This window comes from Mus caroli, unplaced genomic scaffold (assembly GCF_978045245.1).
Source record: "Mus caroli unplaced genomic scaffold, Mus_caroli_1 scaffold_11, whole genome shotgun sequence".
Taxonomy (NCBI): Eukaryota; Metazoa; Chordata; class Mammalia; order Rodentia; family Muridae; genus Mus; species Mus caroli.
This window is the reverse complement of record NW_028227266.1, coordinates 79027399-79051099: the sequence shown is the minus strand read 5'-3', so window position 1 is coordinate 79051099 and position 23701 is coordinate 79027399. Positions and strand designations below refer to the sequence as shown.

The 23701-nt window shown below is 39.9% G+C and overlaps 1 protein-coding gene across 5 annotated transcripts in view; it reads right to left on the bottom strand.

The window, feature by feature from the left end:
- Positions 1–23701, bottom strand: part of Myo6 (myosin VI) — a 142226-nt gene that overhangs the window by 21282 nt on the left and 97243 nt on the right. For all 5 annotated transcript variants that reach the window (XM_029482049.2, XM_029482051.2, XM_021171399.3 and 2 more), the window contains 10 exons: positions 20628–20723; positions 20183–20356; positions 16387–16425; positions 12875–12968; positions 7601–7731; positions 7432–7509; positions 5601–5730; positions 2485–2575; positions 1872–2022; positions 93–301 (listed from right to left, as the gene is read on the bottom strand). In XM_029482049.2, coding sequence (XP_029337909.1) covers positions 93–301; positions 1872–2022; positions 2485–2575; positions 5601–5730; positions 7432–7509; positions 7601–7731; positions 12875–12968; positions 16387–16425; positions 20183–20356; positions 20628–20723 — 1193 coding nt within the window. The remainder of the gene's footprint in view (positions 1–92; positions 302–1871; positions 2023–2484; positions 2576–5600; positions 5731–7431; positions 7510–7600; positions 7732–12874; positions 12969–16386; positions 16426–20182; positions 20357–20627; positions 20724–23701) is intronic.

Here is a 23701-nt window from a genome sequence, read left to right as displayed (position 1 = left end):
ATGAGCATCTGGTTAAAGTAGAAAGAGAGTTTGAGGACATCCACCATCCTTCATCCTGCAGGCTTCTAGTGAAAACAAAGCAAATGCCTTACATCCGCCTCTCCTCTTCCTCCTTCCGCCGACGTTCCTCATCTTCTTCACGCCTCTTCCTTTCTTTCTCCATCTCCTCCTGGATGCGCCTCAGCCTCTCTGCCTCCTCCTCTTGCTGTTTCTTTTTCTGCAGTGCACTGAGGAGATCTTCCGAGCTTTTAACAAGTGCATCATACTCTTTCTGTATCTGCTCTCTCGTCATCATGGTGGACTTAAGAAGACAAATCACAAACATTATGCAGTTACCCCCTGTGCACTGTACGGACATGCTTAACTGTACACTGTAAAGCAGTTACAATGAGAAACTCAACAATTTGTGGGTTTTCATAGTTTAAAAAAAAAAAACACTGTAAGATATAGAGAAACAACTAGCAAAATTGACCAACAAAATCATATTCGTATCTTTTTTGAAACATATATTCATGCCTGGGGTAACCTTGAACTAGCTGTGGAGGTGAGGGACCTCACAAACATCAGGATTACAGGTATACACTACCTCACATAGTCTGCAAACGCTATCTCTACACATAAATATTAGATTCTGTGTTTATCAAACAAGCCATCAATATCTGTAGAACACTGTGGACAAAGCTGTACACACAGCTTTAAAAGACTTTTAAGGAATAACTATCTTGTTTAGCCAAAGTTCGCTTTCTTTCTTTATAGCACTCAATTAGTACCTAAGGAGCAGCTGGGAAATGACATCTAAGCTTCTCTGGGTGATTTTCCTGGGGTAATTTTGATTGACGGCAGTAACCTCACAAACTCATTTCACCCTTGATCTGTAAAGTCAGCTGAACCCACCTTGGCATGTTCATCCTTTTCTTGATTGCTTTTGTCTTCCTACCTCTAATATTTACCCCATCCACGGGAACTACAAAAGGCTAACTCCCATACACTGACTTCTGAATGCTACCTGAGAAAACCCCATGAAACCCTAACACTTAATTGAAGACACTGAAAAAGATGAACTATGATAACAAACAAGTACTACAGACAATTTCATGTGTTCAGTCACATTAATTATCAAGCAATTGAAAGTCGAAACCAAAATAGCCCCATGTTTTCTTTAAAAATGAACAAAATGAATTGCTTCTTTTAAAACAGCTAAGTAATTAACGGGGGTAATGTATTTACCACAAAGAATCAAGTAACATACCAGCGGGGACCCCATGAAATGCATGGTCACGACAGAGAGCTATACAAAGCATACACACACAAAGTGGAACCATGGAGGAAATACAGAGAATGCTAGCTGGGCGCTTATTGTGGCACTATCACGGAGTTTGGGGTGAGTCTTTCTGTTTTCAATGATGACACTTTTATAAGTTAGCAGTTCCATTTCTGGGGGATAAGGATGTGGCTCAGTAGAAGGGCAACCGCTGGGCACGCTGAGTGCACTGTGTGCAATCCCCTGCACCACCAGAAAGAAAAACAAATTTTACAGAATAAAAAATGGCTTCAGAAAGAAGAAAAAGCACCCCAAAAAACGAGCCTGCATTAACCTTCTCTGAATCATGATTGCAAAAGCTTGCCAACGTTCAATATTTTAGTTATTCTCTGGAGGGTAAGATTTTGCCTAACAACAGATTAGAAAATCACATTTTTATTTATCTTTTTACTATGATTTTTTCAAATATTCAAAAGATTAATGTGAGTAGCCACTTGGTAATGTTTTATATTTTGAATAAGGATATTTTCCTATACAATTTCAACACCAATAACAAAAAAAAAGGCAAATTATATAAAAAGTTCAAGTAAGCTGGATTAAAATTACCCACCTTAATTTTGGCCATTAGAGCATCAATAGAAATTTCAAGATTTTTGATCTGTCTGTTCACCTCCGGCTTTCCATCTTTCAGCGCACTTACGACTTCATTGAACTTATCAAGTCGTTTCTTGAGTGTGCCCACCTTAACCAGGCCGTCAATGCTGCAACGGTAGGGCTCCATCAGACATTTACCTCACAAGCTAATGTCCTCGCAAGGATGCTCATCAGTAGAAAGCAAACACTGTGCCTGAACAGGGCAGGCCACTTCTGACTTCAGTATCAGCTACTATTCTGTAGAGCTCTCTCATTAAGTATAAAAAGAATCAAATACACATATGAATAGCATTGATGACTGCCAATAAGATGGAGGCCAGCTACAATTACAACGAAAAATGGGATTCAACTTATAAAACTCAAATGATCCCACATCTCTTTGAAAGGTGTGGTGTCAATATCTAGTCAAGCTTCCAAAGCTTAAAAAGTAACCTGATAATACAAAGTCTAAATAAGATGGAAAATGCAATATATACAGTGAAATGATATATAAAACAGGATGATTTTATGACGTCACTGCCAGCCAACACTGTGACACTGTGCAGGTGTTTAGTCACTGTTCCTCTTACCGTGGTTTGTGCCTCCTTTTGCAAAGCCACATTCGGATGGTTTTCTGCATTTTAATGCATGCTTCAGCTCGATATTTTATTTTGTTTTTCACTATGTGTAAGGGTAAAATAAAATGACAGGAAAAAAATGGTTTAAACAGGACATTAACTAAAACCCCATTCATTTCCACAAAGCAATTCTCATAAGATCTTGATGAATATATTATTCCAGCCATCAAAATTGGGAAATCTACCATTTCTTCAATTTCTTAAAAGTAAAAAAATGATTGATGTGGCTAGCATTATATGTCAAATGTATTCTGCAATATGCAGCACTGCTGTTACCCAACTGTCCTGGGCCACATGTCTACTAAATGTTCCAGTGGCTCTCAATCTTCCAATGCTGTGACCTTTTATTACAGCTCCTCAGGTTGTGGTGACCTCAGACCATAAAATTATTTTTATTGTTACCTGGTAACTTTAATTTTGCTAGTTGTGAACTGCGATGTAAATCTCTTGTGTTTTCTGATGGTCTTGGGTGACCCCTGTGAAAGGGTCACTCCACCCCTAGGTGGCGAACCATTGTGTTAAATGCTATGTCTTTTTTTAAAAAATTAGCCTGCCAAATGATTTTATGAAACACAGTTTGCTTCCTTCTATAAATTCACGGTGAACATTCTGGGTGCAGTGTCTAAGAGACCTACAGTAAAGGAATTTTTCAACTGCAAGTGGCCTAGAATTTCCTAGTACGATTGGACCTTAGTTGCTGTTTTGTTGTTTTGGGTTTTTTTTTTTTTTTTTTTTAGAACTTCTCAATTAACATTAAACAGAGATCCTGTTTGATAAGTGAGCGTGGTTTGTTGTTAAAACACAGTCCACAAGTGGGAGGTGTGGCAGAAATAGAATGCTAACATACACTTTCCTCTAAAATGCACTACATATATATATAAAGTTGAAAGCACCAATCCCATGAAAAACTTTAGAGAACTTTTGGGGCCACTTCTAGAAACTTGGCAGGAATTTGACATTGGGCCAGGTCACAGAAGTAAGCTCAGGCAGGAATCTGACTTTGGGCTAGAACAAAGAAATAGGCTCAGGCAGAAATGTGACTTTGGGCTAGGACGAGGAAGTAGACTCAAGATGAACACAGCTGAAGAATGAGTTCTTTGTATCTTGATGGGTCTTGTTAAGATCCTGAATACAGAAATCATGGGACCTTCCAGCTATACTTTGTTTGCTCCTTACCTACCCTGCCTATGCTTTGTTTATTCCTTAACTACTTTGTTTATGACTTAGGACTGACCATATTCTTTGTATGTACCTAGAGCAGACTGAAAAAATAAATAGATAAACCCACTTCAGCCTAAGAACAGGCTGGGGTCATGCTACAGTGTTGTCTAATTGTCTTGTTCTTCGTAATCTTTGCTCCCTTTCTGGAGAACCTGTTGACTGACTGAGCTGGCTTGGTTAAAAAAATAAAAACCATATTTTACTTGGAAAATGATGGATAATGCAGCTCTCTTGTATTTTTTCTTTATTAGAGTATTTTTATAAATATGTACTATTGTCTAATAAAAGATATTAATAATAATGTGCCTAGTTCCTTTGTTCCTTTACTCTTCTGTTAGTAAAGATTCATCTTCTGAATCCTCCCTAATGCACAAAAGTATTTCAGGTAGTCTGGATGAGGGGCACGGTGACTGAGTCCCACATAGCTCCCAACCACTAAACTTGCACCACTGACCTTCAAGAAATCCAAAATAGCCAGGTGTGGTGGCGCACGCCGTTAATCCCAGCACTCAGGAGGCAGAGGCAGGCGAATTTCTGAGTTCAAGGCCAGCCTGGTCTACAAAAGTGAGTTCCAGGACAGCCAAGGCTATACAGAGAAACTCTGTCTCGAAAAAAAACCAAAAAAAAAAAAAAAAGAAAAAGAAATCCAAAATATTTCGCACTCACTCATGTTTTAGACCAGATATAAGCAGCTGTCACAATCTGTCAGAAATATACTCAAACTCAGCTCACTCCAGTGTGCTGAAGAGCAGAGGAGCAGGAAAGGCTGCAAATATAAACTGAAATCCCAGTACGGTCCAGAAAGACAGTCTGAGAGTTCAAACTCTGCCAGCTTTTGAAGGAAAACTAGGAAATCCTTTTGGTTTAGAAAAGGTAAGAGGGTGGAAAGCTGGCTAACATTTTCAGGAGCTAATAAAGTTTTAATGTAAGTGACGAAAGAGGCCTCACTAAGGTACTGCCAACGAGTATAAAGGATTTTACAATCAGAAGGTGAGACCCACATCATTTCATAACTATTGAGGCTTGAAAAGAGAGACAACATCCCGCTTAGCATCTGGAAGGCCCAGAGTTCAATACATAGCACTTCAAATAAAATAGATTGGGGGTAAGAGGGGTCAGAGACAGAGATAGAACAGATCATCTGCTGAGCATGGCTAAGGTAGATACCATTTAGGCAGAGAGAGAATAGTTTCATTTAAAATCTGAGAAAATAGGGCGGTGCAGGGCATCAAGGAAAGAACGGGAGGGAAAGGGAGAGAATAAATTCTGTTTGCTTAGGGCATGGTAAAACTAACAGCCCTAGAACATAGCTCAGACAGTAAATGTCATCAGATCTTCAAAATCTAAAAATAAGCCTACAAATATTACGTTAGGTATTAGGGACCATTCCATCAGACACAGCAGGAACCAAAGCTACCCATTAGCATCTATGAGACAGTCCCATGACATCCCTCAAACTATCTCACTTCCAAAATAACGAATCTTGGTGTGAAATAAAGCAGTTTGGTGAGTTGTTGTTGTTGTTGTTGTTGTCGTTGTCGTTGTTGTTGTTGGTGTTGTTGTCACAGAGACAAAGTCTTGATTTAAGGAAGGCCTTGAACTTGTTCTTTATTTTTCATTTATGTGTATGGATGTTTTGCCTGCCTGAGCACCTGATACATGCAATGCCTGCAGAAGCCAGAAGAAGTCACTGAATTCCCTAGGACTGAGTTACACATGGCTGTGGGTGATGGGAATCAAACCTAGGTCCTCTGAAAGAGTAACCACTGAGCCATCTCTCCAACCCCAAGACCTTGAACTCTTGATTCTTCTACCCCAGCCTCCCAAGCACTGGAATAAATACTTACGTTTGATGACTGACAGCGAACACCACTGAACTTTCTTCCAGCGACTACAGACTAGCCACAGGTTGACTCTTTTCACCAACTCTGCTAAGTGATCAGGGTCAGACTTCATAATCTGATCAAATTCTGCAAACTAGGAGTAAGATAACTTCATCTCAGCATTAAAGGGAAAATGTGTTCAAGTCCAGAGAAAATAACTACATGGATTTCACATCCCAAACATAACTTTCTGAGAATGATTAAAAGCTAATTCCAGGGATATCTTAGCAGGGTATACAAAAAACTTAAACACATTTGACTACATGTCATGGTCCTTTCCTTCCGGCTTCCCCTCATCAATATTTTGGAAGATAGGAAGGAATACTTATTTACTCCAAAGTAGCAGCAAAAATAGGTATTAAAAAAAAAAAACCTCTTAAATGACTAATTACAGGAAATTGGCAGAAATATTTGAGGGAAAATGTTAAATGGAGCCAACATGTCTGAACCAGTTCATCCACTTTCTCAAATGTCCATGCTCAACAAGTTAAGGTCATTTAAAGCAGGAGAGCCACTAAAAGTACTGTCTCTCCCAACACTCACTTTAGACAAAAACAGGAAATTACTACTAAGAGATAGACCACGCAAATGCAATACTTCTTCTATTTACCATCAAATTCCAGAATTATTTCCATTCTTCACCAAATATCACACTGCAGTGTTAAACGTGCCATATGCCAATCAACAAAACAAGTTTTCAACCATAAAAATCTTAAAGATAGTATAACAAGACTATGCATCTCTGAATCTGCTTGCTTTAAGCTTTCAACAACTCTTTTGCATCTTTCAAGAGGTGAATAACCCAAGTTCTTTCTTTATCCAGCTATTAATTAGTTACTATAGCTCTGAAACAAGAGATATGTTAAATTTATGATAAATAACACAAAGTAATGTGAAGCCAGCTATGAGCACCTATGTTTCCTTTTTCTCTTCATTTTCCACAGGAAATGGTGTAGGCTCTGTGATAGACACCACAGACTAGTAATGCAATTGTGTATTTTCATCTTGTGCTCAAAAAATATGAAATTAGGTTTATTATAATTACCTTATTCTTGAGACACTAGAGATAGTTGACTAGTGCAACTAGTAAGCTGCAATAACAATTATATTTACAGTTATAAGGATGTAATCATTATGTCAGTGTTTCAAATGTTAGGAACATGGGATTGGTATTACTAACACTTGTGAACAGACTTAAGTGTTTGTGTACACAATACAGTTAGCTATGAAATTTTCTATAGTCAGTGGCTAGCACAACTGCAGTATTATGTTAGCCTAAAAAACAACCTAATGCATGTAGTGTTTATACATTCCTACATGGTAAAATCTGGCAACAGGCAGTAAAAAACTCCAATCAAGTTTCATATGCTTTATATTACCACACTCGAGTGAAACTTTTCCACACTGAAAACTCCAACATATTATGACAACTCACCAAACTAGCTTATAGGCCTGGTATTTAGGAGTCTGAGCCAATTTAGATACAGAATTCTGTGACCACTTGGGTTACATGCTGAGCTGTCTAACTGTCCCATTATTAAAATATTCTAGAAAAAAATTTCAACTTACTTAAAATTTTAGAAAATTTTGGTTAGTCCTTATTTAAGAAAAAATTAAACAATCCTCTGATTCCAATACTGATTAAAACTGTAATTTAAACTAGAATATGAAACAGCCCCAAACAGGAAACCTGTGTGAGTAGAAACATAATCTCATACTGTTTCACATAATGTTGTAAAAATATAAATTGCTAATAATTAAGAAAATAAATACGAAGTCTGTCATATATATTTACCTTGCCAGGTCTGAAAAATACTTTTGTCAGCCCAAACTTGTAGTCAACTTCATTTAATCCCAAAGCTTTAAAAAGAGCCTGAAAAACAAGTTTCAAAAGTTGAGTTTCGACTACAAATTAATAGAAAAGATTTGTTGTTAAGAAATTTCTACTGAAGCAGCACTTATACCTTACAAAATAACCTCGGATCCAATCTTGCAAGTTTTTCTGGCATGTACTTCTTGTACATGTTATAGAGTTCATGGAACGAGGCTCTTGAAGGGAAACCCCCTTGCATTAGGTCCAACACAGACACCATACCTACAGGCATGAGCACAAATAATTTCCAGTCACAGTACGGAAGTCCAGGGTGACATGTGAGAAACCCATCAATTTTACAAGTGAAAATTTATGAAAAGACAGCTTATAGAGATGGAGTATCAGCAGTGAGGAAACACAGGAAATCACACCTCCAGCCAGTGCTTATTTAAGTCCCAGCTTATTTATCATGTAAAGAAGTCACAAGGAAACCCCATGTGAAATCCACACAGCTGACCATTTCCCAGAGGCAGCCCATCCAGAAGGCTCCAGTATGACTTGTATCTTTCTAAATTTCATAAAAGTACATAAAGCAAAGTCCTGCATTTGACCACCTTAAGTCCTAAAGTTAATTTTGGAATAAAATTTCTAAAAAAGTCTCCATTTCTACATTTTTCCAAGAACTAATATGAAGCAAAAGAAAATTTATTATTTAAATATTATGTGTAATATACACATACATGCACACACACACACATATACACACACCACATATATACACATGACACACACACAGATATACATATACCACACATACCACATACACACATATACATACACCACATACACATACCACACATACACACATGTGCACACAACACACATGCGCAAACACACATGCGCATACACACACACACACACACACTTTTACTGGGTTGGGACTACTGCTACCAAGTAGCACACTAGCCTTGCATGCCCAAGGACCTAGGTTCTAGCCCCAGCTTCAAAATAAGACCTCTTCTACTAAGGTCTCAGAAAAAAAAAGACTTATCTCTGGTTGAGAATCTGAGTCTACAGGATAAATATGAACTATTAATTTAACTCTAATAAATGGTCAGTCTGAGCCTCAAGTCAACATGAACTTTTCTGGTCAGCATTAACAGGCAGGCAACACAAGTTACAAAAGATGAATGCCTGCCTCTCTCATCCTCCCTCACTTTGTCCTGATACTTTCCAGATAGTAATTTTAATAGAAGGTATCTGTCCTGGTTAGTCAACTTGACACAAACTGAAGTCATCTGGCAAGGGAGAGCACCATGCCTCTATTGGCCTGTAGGGAAATCTATGGGGCATTTTCTTGATTATTGATTGATATGGGAGGGTCCAGCCCATAGTGTGTGGCGCTGCCATTGGATACGCGGTTTTGGAGTCCTGGGTTGTGTGAGGCTTGTTTGCAAGCCAGTAAACAGTGTGTTCCTCCATGGTCTATGCTTCAATTCCTGTCTCCGAGTTTCCACCTTGAGTTCCAGCCCTGACTTCTCTCAGTTCAGTGACGGAGTTGTAAGGTGAAGGAAACACTTTCCTTCTTCCAATTGCTTTTGGTCTGGGTCTTAACCATAGCAAACTAGACTGGTATCTTAAAATGATTGTCTTTAATGCAGAAAAAAAAAAGTCTAAATGGAAAGGCCAAACTAGAATCTGCATCTTAAATATCACAGAGAGAAAAGGCCCAACAGCTTCCACACTCAGACTTGGTGTTGACACACAGGAGCACACAAGTCAACTGGCACTGAGGGAAATATTCAACAAAATACTATGTTGGGAGCCAGGGTGTGACCCAGTGGGAGGGCACACTTCTCATGCTCAGGGGATACTGGTTTCAATTTCTAACACTGCAAAAACAAAGTCTAAGTAAAACCTGCTATGATGGGCATCACAGGTACGTTACCATAGTAACTACATTACCATGAGAGTTTATGTAGCTATAAGAGCAACTGCTTTTTAATTATAAAGAGGTGGTTATTAAATCAATATTAAAGAAATTAAAAGTGTTCAAAATATGAAATATGAAAATATGAGTAGCATATGTGGAAAACAAAAACAATAACAATATATCCTTACTCTATTCCTTATGCCAAAATGAATTCCAGTTAGTCAAATTAAAATTTATAAAAGAGAATATAATTTTTAATACATGAATTCTTAATTTTAAAACAATCTTAGGAAACCAATGCTCTATACAGACTGAATACTAGTCTATTTGACTGAACAAAAGAATGAATCTCAGTGGGCTCTGTGAGGGGTATGGACACCAAGGCAGCACTTCTAGATGGCAACTTGAAAAGACTCACCTTTCGTATCATCTCTACTTTTATGAATCTAAATTAAAGTTTTCTCACTTATGGACAAAGACATATGCCAGATATCCACTAAGTCACTGCTTACAACAGAAAAAAACAATAACAGAAGTAACTTAAAAGCCTATTCATTAAATTGTATTACACCCATAAAATAGAATGTAATACATTGATTAGGGAGCTGAAATTTAATCTATCCGGCATAAAAATATATCTATCCCATAATGTATGCTGATTAAAGAAACACACAGAGACCATCGCTGTTTTCTTTGCAGTACCAAGGACTGAACCCAGGGCCTTGCACGTGCTTAAACAAGTATTCTACCACTGGACTAAGCTACAGCCCTAGCCCATGGTTACATAGTTCAGGCTGGCTTTGAACTCATGAATGACCAGAAAAAGATTTAGTTCTCAGGTCTGCTCATAGGGGAAAAAAGGTAAGGTTTGGTTGGCACTGTCACAATTTTTGACAATGAAATGGTGTCACCTGTTAAGCTACAACTTAGCTGACCGTGCTAACATACACTCTTCATGAAGCAGGACTCCTGTAACACACCAGTAAGCCCATGCTCTGCCAATCTAAACACACACAACTGCAGCTGCACACGCTTGGCAAATAAACACTAGATGCTCATTGCGGAGATCAGCATATTACAGTAAAAAAATCCTAAAAGGGAAAGGCCGCACTCAAAGTAACAAAACTCATCTTAAAGACAGCATACGATGCAACTACTGTGTCTTTCAGACTATATCTCTGTTATTAAGTAACACCTGACTAAGAACATGCTAGCAATTGAACCCCTCTGTAATGTATATGCAAAGGATTTTCAAATAAATGTAGCTAACTGTGCAAAAAGATTCCCTCATTATTCTATGCAGAAATACCTCGAGCATGCATTATGTGACTTTGCAGTACTTGTTTTAAATCAATCAAATATAAATTTTTGTATCTGATAGACTATACATTCTTTTCAATCATGAATTAATCTAATACACACTAAAAAAAAAACAAAAAAACAAAAAAAAAAAAAAACAGGATTTTGAGGGAACCAAAAGGCAGTTGCTTGAGGGAAACTTTAAATAGTTATAGTAGCAGGCATGTCTTTAGCACAGTAGGCAGCACATTCGTGTCATATTTTATATAAGTATACATAAAATCTATAGCTGTCGCTGTGAAATCAAAGTGCCACACCTCAGTGCCATGGACAGAACCCGAGCCAGAGCCAGGAGCAAGGCTGGCTTCCCTAGGAAGCTGTTCCTAGCTGGCATAGGAAAGATGAAGGAAAGATGTCCCAGCAAGAAGCAGAGTGAACATAGACCCTGCAGTGGGAGGGGAGGTGGAGCAATGAGTGCACGGCTGTGTGGCTGTAGCACAGACAGAAGTGTGCAAAGACTAGGAACACAGGGGCCAGAGGGAGAGATAGCGCCAGGATGCCACTCTTCTCTCTGAAGCTCAGGAGGGGCCATCAGAGGCTGTATGCAGTACAAAGACATGGTCAGAGCTGAACTGTGAAGAGATAATGCTACACATGTCTGCATTGTACTGAGCAGGGGCCAGGAGGGCACAAGGGTGACTGCAGCAGGACAGCCAGTGAGAGAAGGCTCAGCTTGGGCTGGGAAGCAACACTACTCACGGAGTGGGAGGTCACAGGGCTCGGGAAAGAGACAGAATATGAGCCTCACTATCCAACACAGCAATCATAGGTCCTTGGCTGCACTAGGCACACACAGCTGTTTCATATTTTAGTGTTAAATAAAATTTAAAATCACCCCTACCGAAGTCCCACCAGCCACATTTCAAATGCTTAAGAAAGAGCTCATAGCGTCAATCTCCTGGTTACCATACTGGGTAACTCGAAGGGTTACAGAAGTAACAGGAGGGCAAAAGCAAAGTGGCAAACAGAAAAGGAAGTAGAGAGAACAGTGGAAGACAGGAGGATCTGGAAGTCGCTGTGAGTGACAGCTGAGAGTCTAGTGTGTCTCAGTGCAAAGAAAGGTGCTCCATCCCGTGGCCCAGTTCTTAATCAGCACTGCTGACTCATGAGAGGCAGGAAGGTGCTATACCAGGGACTGGCCCGAAGGGGATGCAGGCAGGATGAAGCACCGGGCAGCATCCTGGTGGAACTCCAAGGCTTTGGTAAGAGAAGAGGCCATCTGCTGGCAGAAGCTCTAAAGAGAGCAAGGGAGCCTGGGGGAGGGGTCTGACTGGCTCTGCAGAGAAACAGCACTGCTGAGCAGCGAAACCTGGCAGAAGAGATTTGAGAGCCTTGAGAGGTCAGTGGCCATGAATTTAAACAGTGCCAACCTGGCTGACCTACCAGCCCTGTACAGATGGGGAGAAAGCGCCGGATTACGCTCTTAACAGCTGAAGTTCAGCGAGAAGAGTTAGAAGAAGATTCAGATGTCAGGATCTGAAGCTTGCCCCATCTGGGAAGGACTCTTTAATACAAAATCAAGTACAGCGCTCTGAAAAGAGTTCAGTTAAAGAGACCTCAGTCTCACTGTAAATTGACCTCTGAGAGGACCAGAATTGGGTGTCAGAGAATGAGCATCAGGGTTTGAAAGGCAGCAGGGCCCGAGCTGGACCAAACCAAGAGGGCAGAAAGAGCGAGGCATTAGCTATAGCTGCATTGAGTGTCAATGCCTGGGGTTCTGTGACTGATCGAAGCCGGGCTGGGGATGGATGGGTCAGGTTAACTAAATTCATGAAAGAGCCCCAGGGATTCATCCTGCTTTCATTCTCCCCCCAATAAATAGTGGACAGAAATCAGGGACACTACCCCCAGCCTAGCCCAGATGTGTGGGAAATGAGGACTATTGCAGACTGCAGCTGCCAGAAGCAGCCTGTGTAGGGAGATTCAGATTCACCAGGAACATGTTCGTAGCTGAGTGTCCTTCCATGATGTTACTTGACAGAGACTAGAAGTCAGTGTTTCTCAGGTCACCTGGCCCCTGTGCTTTATTCAACACTAAGGGAAACATAAGAATCTTGTTGAACTTGAAGATGAGGAAGGTACTGGTGAGTTTGTCTAAACACGTTGTGACAGACTGTGAAAATATGCAGATACCTGAACACTGAAGTTGAGACAGAATCTGGGCGCCTTCAAAGTGATGACTTGTCATCTTTAAGTTGGGTTTGATGCAGCGGATGAAGCTGGCTCCCTGGAAGAATAGGAAATACTTTTTAAGATGGTACATATAGCATCTTTATGTTTCTATGTCTAGGAATACCACCAACTTTCACAGCACACTAATGTTAAATGACACAAATAAAGGAGCTTAAATATTTTATTGTCATACTTCTATAATTTGACCCTTGAAATTAATGTCTGTATTATGAATAGATATCAGCATGATGACATTTTAGTATTGAATGTCAGAAATCATAGAAAAAAAAGTCTTCCCCTGCAAATTATTTCATCACATTTAAACAGAGCACTCTGCATGTTTAGCCCTATCTTCTCACAGAGGCTTTGGATTTTTGTTTCCCAGGGCCAGGCCTTGCACACTCAGGAAAACATTCTACCACTGAGCTCAATCCCCAGTCTCTACAGAAGCTGGGAAGGGAAATAAAAAATAACACTATTTAAAATTTAGGCCAAAATGTAAGCAAACAACACACTCACACATAAATCAGTATTTTCATTCGACTTTAAAAATAAACAGGTCCCAAACTGCTTCACTATGCATTTTTTAAAGTTTTGCTTGTTTAGCAATATTTTTTTTAAAACTTAAAGGCTTCCCTGTAGTGATCATATTTTGCTGAATAAAGCAGAAAGAATACTGTTTGCACCACAATGAAACGGCTGGAGATAATGTAGCAGACATCCGAACAGCTGCTTTTCCTCAGAGTAGCCACCTTACAACACTGAATACGTATTTCAGTAATGATGCTCACCACAGACACTTGGATAACATGTTTCTATAAATCACAAACCACCTCATCGTTTTAGATCAGCGCATTCGTGGGGAAATTAAATAAAACAGTCTCCTCATCAGACCTGATGTTTACAGATGCCTGGCTCCTGAGGAAGGGGGCCGGGTGAATGTGATCAAATACATTGTATACATGTATGAAATTCTCAAAGAAAACAATACTATTTTTTTTACAAGATGCTCTTAAGATCAAAATATTTTAGAGACTCAGAACATTCATGATTTTTCTGGAAGGCTCCAAAGGATGACTTCATCAGTAAGCAAAACAGGATCAGCACGGGCTACTGAAGACAGCTGATGCTTCCAAAGGAAGAGGGTCAAGCTGACCTCTGTGGTTTGTGTAAAAAAAATAATAAGCCTTCCTTGGTATTACAATTTTTCTATAACTCACATATTCCTCGTGGTTTTCATTTTGCCTTTTAAACGCAGGCTCTCACTATGCAAGGCCAGGCTGGCCCCAAACTTATGATCCTCCTACTTCACACTGCCAACTGCTGGGGTTGCCAGGTCTGTGCCGCCTGACTCCGGGATCAGGGTTTCTCTCTACATGGGTTTGTTTTCCAGTCAAAACTAAATGCTGACACCATTGCATACACTAGCAAGATTTTTCTGAAAGGACCCAGATATAGCTGTCTCTTGTGAGACAATGCCGGGGCCTAGCAAACACAGAAGTGGATGCTCACAGTCAGCTAGTGGATGGATCACAGGGCCCCCAGTGGAGGAGCTAGAGAAAGTACCCAAGGAGCTAAAGGGAACTGCAACCCTATAGGTGGAACAACATTATGAACTAACCAGTACCCCGGAGCTCTTGACTCTAGCTGCACATGTATCAAAAGATGGCCTAGTCGGCCATCACTGGAAAGAGAGGCCCATTGGACTTGCCAACTTTATATGCCCCAATACAGGGGAACACCAGGGCCAAAAAGTGGGAGTGGGTGGGTAGGGGAGTGCAGGGGGAATATATTGGGGACTTTTTGGATAGCATTGGAAATGTAAATGAGGAAAATACCTAATTAAAAAAAAAAAGATTAGGTAATATGAAAGAGCATTGAGATGCTGAATAATCGTGTGTGTGTGTGTGTGTGTGTGTGTGTATGTTACGTATCTGTGTGTAGCTATTTGTGCCCATATATACATCTGTGGAGGTCAGAGGTTGATATCAGATGTCTTCTTTTGTTGCAATTTTTTAAACACTTGATTTACTTTTTATTTCGCAAATGTTCATTTCGTCTTTGATAGTCTTACACATGTATATAATACATGTTGACCATATTTGCTTCCTCATTACCCTTTTTTTTCCTCTTGTGAGGTTGATGTTATCAGTTTGACATTATGTGGAGACATTACCTGGGAGATAGGCCTCCAGAAATGCTCATGGGGAATTAAACTGATTATATTAGTTAGTGTAGAAAGACCTGTTCACTGTGGGCGGTGCCATTCCCTAGCCGGGAAAGGAGTGTAGAAGTGGAGACACTGAACAGGGCTGCAGCATGCATTCATCATTTCTCCTGAATGTGGATGAAGATGGGGAAAGCTACTTGAATCTCCTCCTGTCTCTTTTGTTATGATTGATGTACTTTGAACATCCTGAATTAAAACAATGCTTTTTTTCCTCCCTTAAAAAAAAAAAAAAAACAAAACTCAAGAGTACAGTGAGTCACACCTGTACTCCCCAGAACACTGGGGCAACAACAGGATGACTGCAAGCTCAGGAACACCCGGAGCTCCATAGCAAGATCGAGGCCACCCTGAGCTCTATGACGAGACCCTGTCCAAAAATATAAGAAAAAAAAAAATCAAGGGCCAAATGTATAGCTAAGTGGTAGAGTATTTGCATAGCATGAACAAGATCCTGGGTTCAATGCCAACACCACCAAAAAACAACAACAACAACAACAAATACCAGAGTGAATCAATAAAACACTGTTAAAAGATGAACTTGTGATAAACTTGGCATTTATAAAGGACAGAAAAATATTAAGTTCATTTTTGTCTGCAGCACACTGAAGAATGTTACTATAATAATTGCTTTTACCTGTTTGTGTGGCTGAATACGTGGTTGAAAGGGGTTGGGTTGCACTGGGACTGACATCCTGAACCTCGTGCTTACCAGGTAAACATCTAGCACTGAGAATAATTCTAGTCCTCTAAAAACTGGCTTCTCATTGAAAGGAAATGCAGTTTAAAATGTACTTCCCACTATTCCAGGGTTATCATGTTTCCTTGGATAACCACTAATAATAGTTTCAAAAGACCATTTGAAAAAAAACTGTTTTCTTTCTCTCTTTTTTTTACCATTTAAAGATGTCTTTATTAAGTTAAGGCCTTTCTGACATTAAGACATGTCTGCTCCTGGAAGCACCCCATTCCATTTCAAAGATGATAATATGCACCAAGAATCTGCATCTGCAGTTCACCTCAACGTGGCAAGCTGCCCCCGGGTAGAGAGTTAGCCATACTTCAACTATAGACAAAATGCTGTTCACAAAGGACAGACAGACTGAGGGAAGGCTACTACCAAGCTCTGCTAAGACAAAGCAAGCAAGTCCTTCATAATTCCTGCTTCACAGACTGTCTGTCAGGTAGACTGAGCCAGAAGGCTGAAGATGGGAAAAAAACCTTCTTTCTTATTAAGTATACTCACGGTACTTCGAAGTTTATCCAGAAGCAAATTTAATTGTGTCTAGAAAAGAAAGAAAATACAATTATTTCAGAAAGTCAAAACATATAGTGGAGATGAATTAATATTAACGGTCCAATATTAGACTAAAGTAACATGCAAAAACAACCACATGTAACATATTATAACAACTTCCCTGCACACAAACTCTGGAACAGGCAGCATCATGCAAAATGGCTAATGAAATGTCAAGGACAAAACCTTACATTATTAACAGACACTTGTGTAATGAGGGCTGAAAATTATGACACATTAACAAATGGGATGAATAAGGCAACTCTGCAGGCGATGGGTGGAAGCCCGTGCAGATCCTGAGGTGCACAGCGTAAAAGCTGCAGTGCAGGATCCAGGTGTGCGACAAACAAGGCGCCATCGTGCCGCATGCTATGAAGCCTGAGATGTTTAAAAGGAGCTCCATTTGTACATCGGGATGGGCCCCTGCACCACGGCAAAACAGCTGTCCTAATCTGGTTTCAGAGATCCCCTTCCCTACTTAAAAATGCTATATATTTCAAGTGCTTTTAAATCTTGAACAATTTTCTTTAAAAATGTTCCCCAATGAATACAGTCACTATGCTTTCTAGTTTCAGAACACTGATTATAATTTGCCCTGGTTCAGTGCACTTAAATCATGTTTGTTTTGCTATTCTACAAAGTAATTTTATGCTGAAATGCTTATTATGCTACTTGGAAAATACAAATTAAGATGCTAATTCTTAAATTAACATATTGTGTTGAGCACAGCTGTAATTAATAGTAATGTGTAGACATTGCTGAATGCTTTTCTGTGAGTGAAGGAGCACTGCTCTAAGAAAGCTTTTCCTGAGTATTGTCAGATTTAATCTGATGAAGAGTGCAATACAATGAACCTAATTAAGAGTAGATTACTGGGCTTATTATACAGGTATTAAGATCTAGGGAGAGAAACAATATGTCTAAGAGCATGGAGATAGCAATGGCAAAGCCCAGGCATCCAAGTTCCTTCTCTTACTACAAAGCTGCTTGATATTAGAATAAAATGGATTTGTCATGGGACTGAAGAATACAGTCACACGCACAAAGCTGGTTGACAGAAGCCAACATCAGTCTGTACCTCAAACAACTGAAAAGCAAGTCAAGAACCTCTTTGGAAAGAAAACAATGGTTACAAATCCACTCTCTTTTAATCCACAAACAAGTGTGATATTTTGCTCCCCTCAAAATGGGGGATAAAGTCAGAACAGTGGAAGCAAAAAGTAAGGCGCAACAGCTGAGAGGACAGAAGAGAATGCTCATTAGCACGAAGCCACAACCCAGAAGAAGGGAGTGCTCTCGGCAAATCAGGCCTTGTTTGCATAATTTATTTAATTATCTTTAGATTTGCCCTCAGCGACCAGAAGCTTTGGGTTCTCCGGAGCTAGTTACAGGTGCATGTGACCCACCTGATGCTGATGCGAGTGCTTAGGACAGAACTTGGGTCTCCTGCAAGAGCTGTACACACTCAGCCTCTAAGCCATCACTCTAACCCCTTAAATTTTCACTTGGTGGGAAACGACTGGAAAGGAGTCTGCTTTCTGTTTGTCTTACACAGTTCAAATTTAATTCAATGAGCTACTGAAGTATGTTTAAAGTGAGGAGTCCTATTATGACTCCATACCACTCCAGCATGGTAGCACATGCCTTTAATCCCAGCACTCAGGAGGCAATGGCAGGTGGATTTCTGAGAGTTCAAGGCCAGCCTGGTCTATATTGTGAGTTTCAGATCATCAGGGGTTACATAATGAGACCCTGTTTCAAAATAAAAATAAAAAAAGACTTCATCTTAAAGCAAACCAGAGAAAAATGTATGTGGAATGTATTGTTCATATCACTCACTGAGAATTTTCAGCAGTCAGTGCAAAATGTAGCTAACAGTTATATAGATGAACAGTTACAATGCATTTAAAGCCTCCAAATAAAAGGTTGTTTATCCTATCTATCATTTTAAGTACATTCTTACTAACACTAGCACTACATTCACATGAGATAATGTGGTTTTGCTCTCTGAGGATGATCTAGTGGTTATGCTACCCAGCCTGGCCCTGAATGCCTGGGCTCAAATGATGCTCCTTCGTTTGCCTCCTGAGTCACCTGGGACCTCAGGGGCCATGACACCACATCTTGCCAACATGCTACTTTCAAACCAACCTTTTTTCAAGTGTTTAATCTGGAATGGAAAAATACTATATAGAAAATATTGCTCACTGAGTATGTAAGAACCCATAATTAATACATCTTTAAACAAATTCAGCTATCTAAAAGTGTTTTATGACTTCTATATTTACATTTAAAACGCTTTAAAAAGCTTAGCTTTTAGAAATATTAGTATCAAATTTGATATTTAGGATCATGTCAATTCTTTCTGTTTTCTTTTTGTTTGTCTTGTTTGGTTGTTGGCTTTGAGACAGGGTCTCACATAGTTCTGGCTGATCTTGATTCAGGTACCAGAGTCTGGCCTTGAAATCTAAATCCTCCTCCTAGCTCTCCATCCCCTGAGCTGGGATTACAGGCCTGTGTCACCAAGCCCAGTTCAGGACCCATTTCAATGGGAAAGGGATTTGAGAAGCTTTCTGCTTCTCAAAGTAAGCACCACAGATCTCTTTACACTGGTGGCTCTCAAAGTGTGGGTTGTGATTCTCTTAGAAATAATGTATCAGATATCCTGCATATCAGATATTTACATTACAATTCATAAAAATATCAAAATTATGGTTATGAAGTAGCAATGGAAATAATTTTATGGGTGGGATCACCACAACAAGAGGAACTGTATTAAAGGATTGTGGAAGAATGAAAAGCACTGCTCTAAATAAATATAAATATACTTTCTAATTGCATCATCTTAAATATTTAAGTATACATTTCAAATGGCAGTTGTATAGGAAATACAGTGATACTTTCTGGAAATTAAGAGAGAATTTAGTTACATTTCTTTAGTCTATACATTGTAATTATTTATTAAGGTTTAAATTTTATATGAGCAATTAATAGCATTCTATCACTAAAACACACCTTCTTTTAAAACAATCCTTATTAGACTTCAAAGAATTAATTTTGATTCAAAAACTGATAAAAAAAAACAAATTATTCCTTAAAGTTATATCAGCAAATTGAAGTTCACCAGAGAAAGCACATCTCTTTTATATGTTATCAAAGCGTCAATCAAGTTTTATTGTCATTCGCATGCCCACAGTGCCATGAGAGGAAGCGCGAGGCTCTGAGTTACAAACTGGACCAGTCCTCTGAGATGGGTTCTTTAGCATAGCAGCCATGCTGTGAATGGAGTCTGGGAAGATGCGCATTTACCTGAAGCCCCTGGCTGTGCCTGCTCTTCCTCACTGCTCAACTAGTCCTCTCTAGCCATCCCGAGCTCAACTACCGCAGCTAAACAGAACTGCTGAACAGGGAAGGAAGCAGAAAACACACGGTGGGAAAGAGGAGACTTGAAGGCGGCCAGTATGTGGAAGCAAGAACATCAGGAGAATTAATCAGATATGCAGTATAGGAGCACGGCCTGAAAATATAAGCATTTCTGTACTGTACAGTCAGGTACTAGGACGACAGTTAGATCTTACATACAAGCATCAATAATGCAGGGTCATCTCTTGAGACACACCTGTGGCACTTCTGTGATCTACCTTACAATATAAAACAATGAGTGGGTTTTTTTTTTAATCTTAAATACAGGCAAAAAAAAAAAAAAAAAAAAAAGCCCAGCAATTAAGATATTTAGCACAAATACCTTGAACTTGTTTCCCACGCTGATGAAGCTAAGTTTTCCAGCCTTCTGTTTTGTATCTTTGTTGTTATTTGTAGATGACTCAAATAATGCCCTTATAAACTTATCCCTGGACTCACATATCAAGGATTCAAGAGACATATGTAGTGCATCATTATTTTTCTCCACAAACTGGGTCTGAAAAAAAAAATCAAATAAAATGTTTCTATCTGCATTGTGATAAAAATACCCTACCTGAACTCTGCCCCATGCAGTTTTCTGAGAAAACACAAACGCTCCATGCCCACACTGTCCAAGGCAGCAGGGCATGGGTAGTCAGCACTTTAAGGGTGATTAGTACCAAGGAACTGGATTTTTACGGCTACTCAAGCCTAACTACCCAGACACTCCCATACTGCAGAGGGTGGCTTCACACCAACCGCCTTCGCCTACGCAATGCTTTACTCACTGTCTCATAGCACACGGCCCCTGCAAAGTGCCTGATGATAAAGCCTTCATCGTCTCTGAGGTTCCTGTGGACTGCCAGCTTAGATTTCCTGGGAATCTGAGGGGAAAGTACACATATAAGTTACTATGTTATCAAGAAGACTGTCAGTGACTCCTTAGACAATTACAGATGCAAAGTACCGAAACTCATAAGGGGACTTTCACATTTTTCACAATCATAATACTTTTAAATATCAAAACACCTTAAAGTATTTGCGGAATATAATTAAAATTTGGTTGTATCTTAGTGGAAAAAAAAATTGGTGTAAGACCAAAATATACACATGTGCACACCTACCACACAAGAAACATACACACATATATGCCTGCTTCACACAAAACATACACACAAACATACCTGCCACACTTAAAACATACACACATATGCCTACTACACATAAAATATATATACAATGTATGCCTGTCACACACAAAATATATATGAATACCACACACAAAACATATACACATGTGTGAATGTCACACACAAAACATATACACATACATGAAAACCATGCACAAAATATATACACATGAGCCATGTGGGTCTTCCAGAGGAGGGAGGGGGACATAACCCACCCACAAAACTTGCAACCACACATTTGTCCTGCCTACAAGATGCACGGGGATAAAGATGGAGCAGAGATTGAGAAAACAGACAACCAATAGCGGGCTCAACTTGAGACCCATCCCATGGGAGACAGCCAACCCCTGACACTATTAATGATACTCTGCTATGCTTGGAGACAGGAGCCTAGCATAACTGTCTCCTGAGAGCCTTTATCCAGCAGCGGATGGAAACTGATGCAGAGACCCAGAGCCAAACATCAGGCGGAGATCAGGGAGTCATGTGAAAGAATGGGGGATAGGACTGAGCAAGCTGGAGGGGTCAAGGACACCACAAGAAGACCTACAGGGTCACCTAACCTGGGCTTGTGCAGACTCACAGAGACTGAACCACTAACCAAAGAGCATGCAGGAGGTGAACCTAGGCCACCCTACACATTTGTGGCAGATGGGCAGCCTGGCCTTCATGTGGGTCCCCTAACAATTGGAGTTGGGGGCTGTCTCTGACTCTGTTGCCTTGCCATTGGATCCCCTTCCCCTTCTTGGACTGCCTGGTTGAGCCTTAGTGGAAGAGGAGATGCTTAGCCTTGCTGTAATTTGATGTCCCAAAGTGAGGTGGTACCCAAAGGGGGCTTCCCTTTCTCCTCTGAGGAAAAGGGGAAGGGTAGTGAGGGGAGGGATTTGTGAGGGTGGGGCTCTTTGGGGGGGGACTTGAGCTTGGTTTCCAGGACCCATGTCTGTTAGCTCCAAACCACTGCTCTCTGAACTCCGCAGGCACTGCCATGAGGTGCACATATCCATACATGGACACATAAAAATAAAATCTTTTTTTTAATAAAACTTCATTTGAAAGTGAACATAAAACATTAAAATTGTTGTGTAATTAACCACCTATTTCTACAGCTCAATCTTCATGCTCACTAGAATCACTCAGGAGGGAGTTTTAAACTTCCCTCGCCCCACAGTGTTCATAGAGAATGATTCCAAAGTATATCAAGTAAAACACCATGAGATCAGCACCAAACACTTCCGGTGTCTCAAACCAACCATCCTGACATTTTACACAATAAGACTGAAACCACTTCAAGGAAACTACACCGTTTCCTTAAAACTTAACATTTAATTATAGTATCTCATATTTGAATTATTTAAACTTTCTAAAATACCTTCACATGTGTGATCACATCTGTCTCTAAAAATAACCCAGGGTAAAAGAGAGAGTATTATTTAAACTGGAAAGACTAAGCCATGGGAGCCCAGGTCTGAGCTCTTAGAATAGAGAAAGGGCCATCACCCAGGAGCCAGAACGGGGGCTCTTCTGCCACACCACCTCGCCTGCACCCTAACCCACCGTCCTCAAATGCCACTCAGGCATGTCCCTTACCTACCCTGGTCCATCCTTCATCTGTAACTTGAGGATACTAATAGGATTAAATAAAGTCATTCAAGTAAAAGCACTCAGACAATACCAAGTGCTCCATGAACAGCCATCACATTCAGTTGCAAAAACATACAGCTAAACTAATGGCAGATGGAAATTGGGATTATTGCTTTGTTCTTGCTTGTTCTCCCTGAGCAAAACAGTCAGACCTCGTTCTCTTGCTGCCTTTAAGGTACAAGTCTCTGGGATTATTCTGGTTACAATTCTGTTTACTGATCTGGTGAAGGCAACCATGCATGACCAAGCACATATTGAACGAGCAACACTAGGTACACAGCTTTAAAATTAGCAAACATTTTGTCGAGAATACATATTGTCTCGTTTCTTTCCACCAAAGTACTGTGCGTTAGGATAATTATCAGGGCTTTGTAAGACTGTAAGACAATGGAATAAGAAGTTCTGAGGTCCAGACACGAGGTTTTCAGCCACGGAATCTATGATGTTTTGCCAACTTTTTAAATTAAATTTTAAATTATCCTTGCCTCTTTTTTAACATATTAATAGGGTCTCTAGTAACATCCGGTGTGTGTGTGTGTGTGTGTGTGTGTGTGTGTATGTGTGTGTGCGCGCACTGTTATTTTGTTAATAATAAATAGAAGTGAGCATATTTGTTACCATTCATTTAAGAAACTTGACCTATCAAAGCAATGACTGGTACACTATTTTACAACTTCACACATACACAGTTAATGGAGGCATTTGCCAACTGGTACCCTATTCCCACTAAGCGATTCTAAGTAGTGTCTCTAGTTTCTTTTTGTGTCTTTTTTTTTTTTTTTTTTTTTTTTTTTTTTTTTTTTTTGAGGGATGTGAGGAGAGTCCCACTGCTAGTCTCTCCGTCATGAGGCAGCATCTACCTTTGTGACTGAAACTGAAGTCAGCGTTTCTGTGCTGCTCGGGCTCCTATTGCACTCAGGGGTGAAGCTGTGTGCTATCTCAGGAGACAATGGCTGAGTGCAGGCACAGGGTTGGAGGAACACAGGAAACCGTTTACACAGCCACAGACACCAGGTTCCCTGAGAACCACT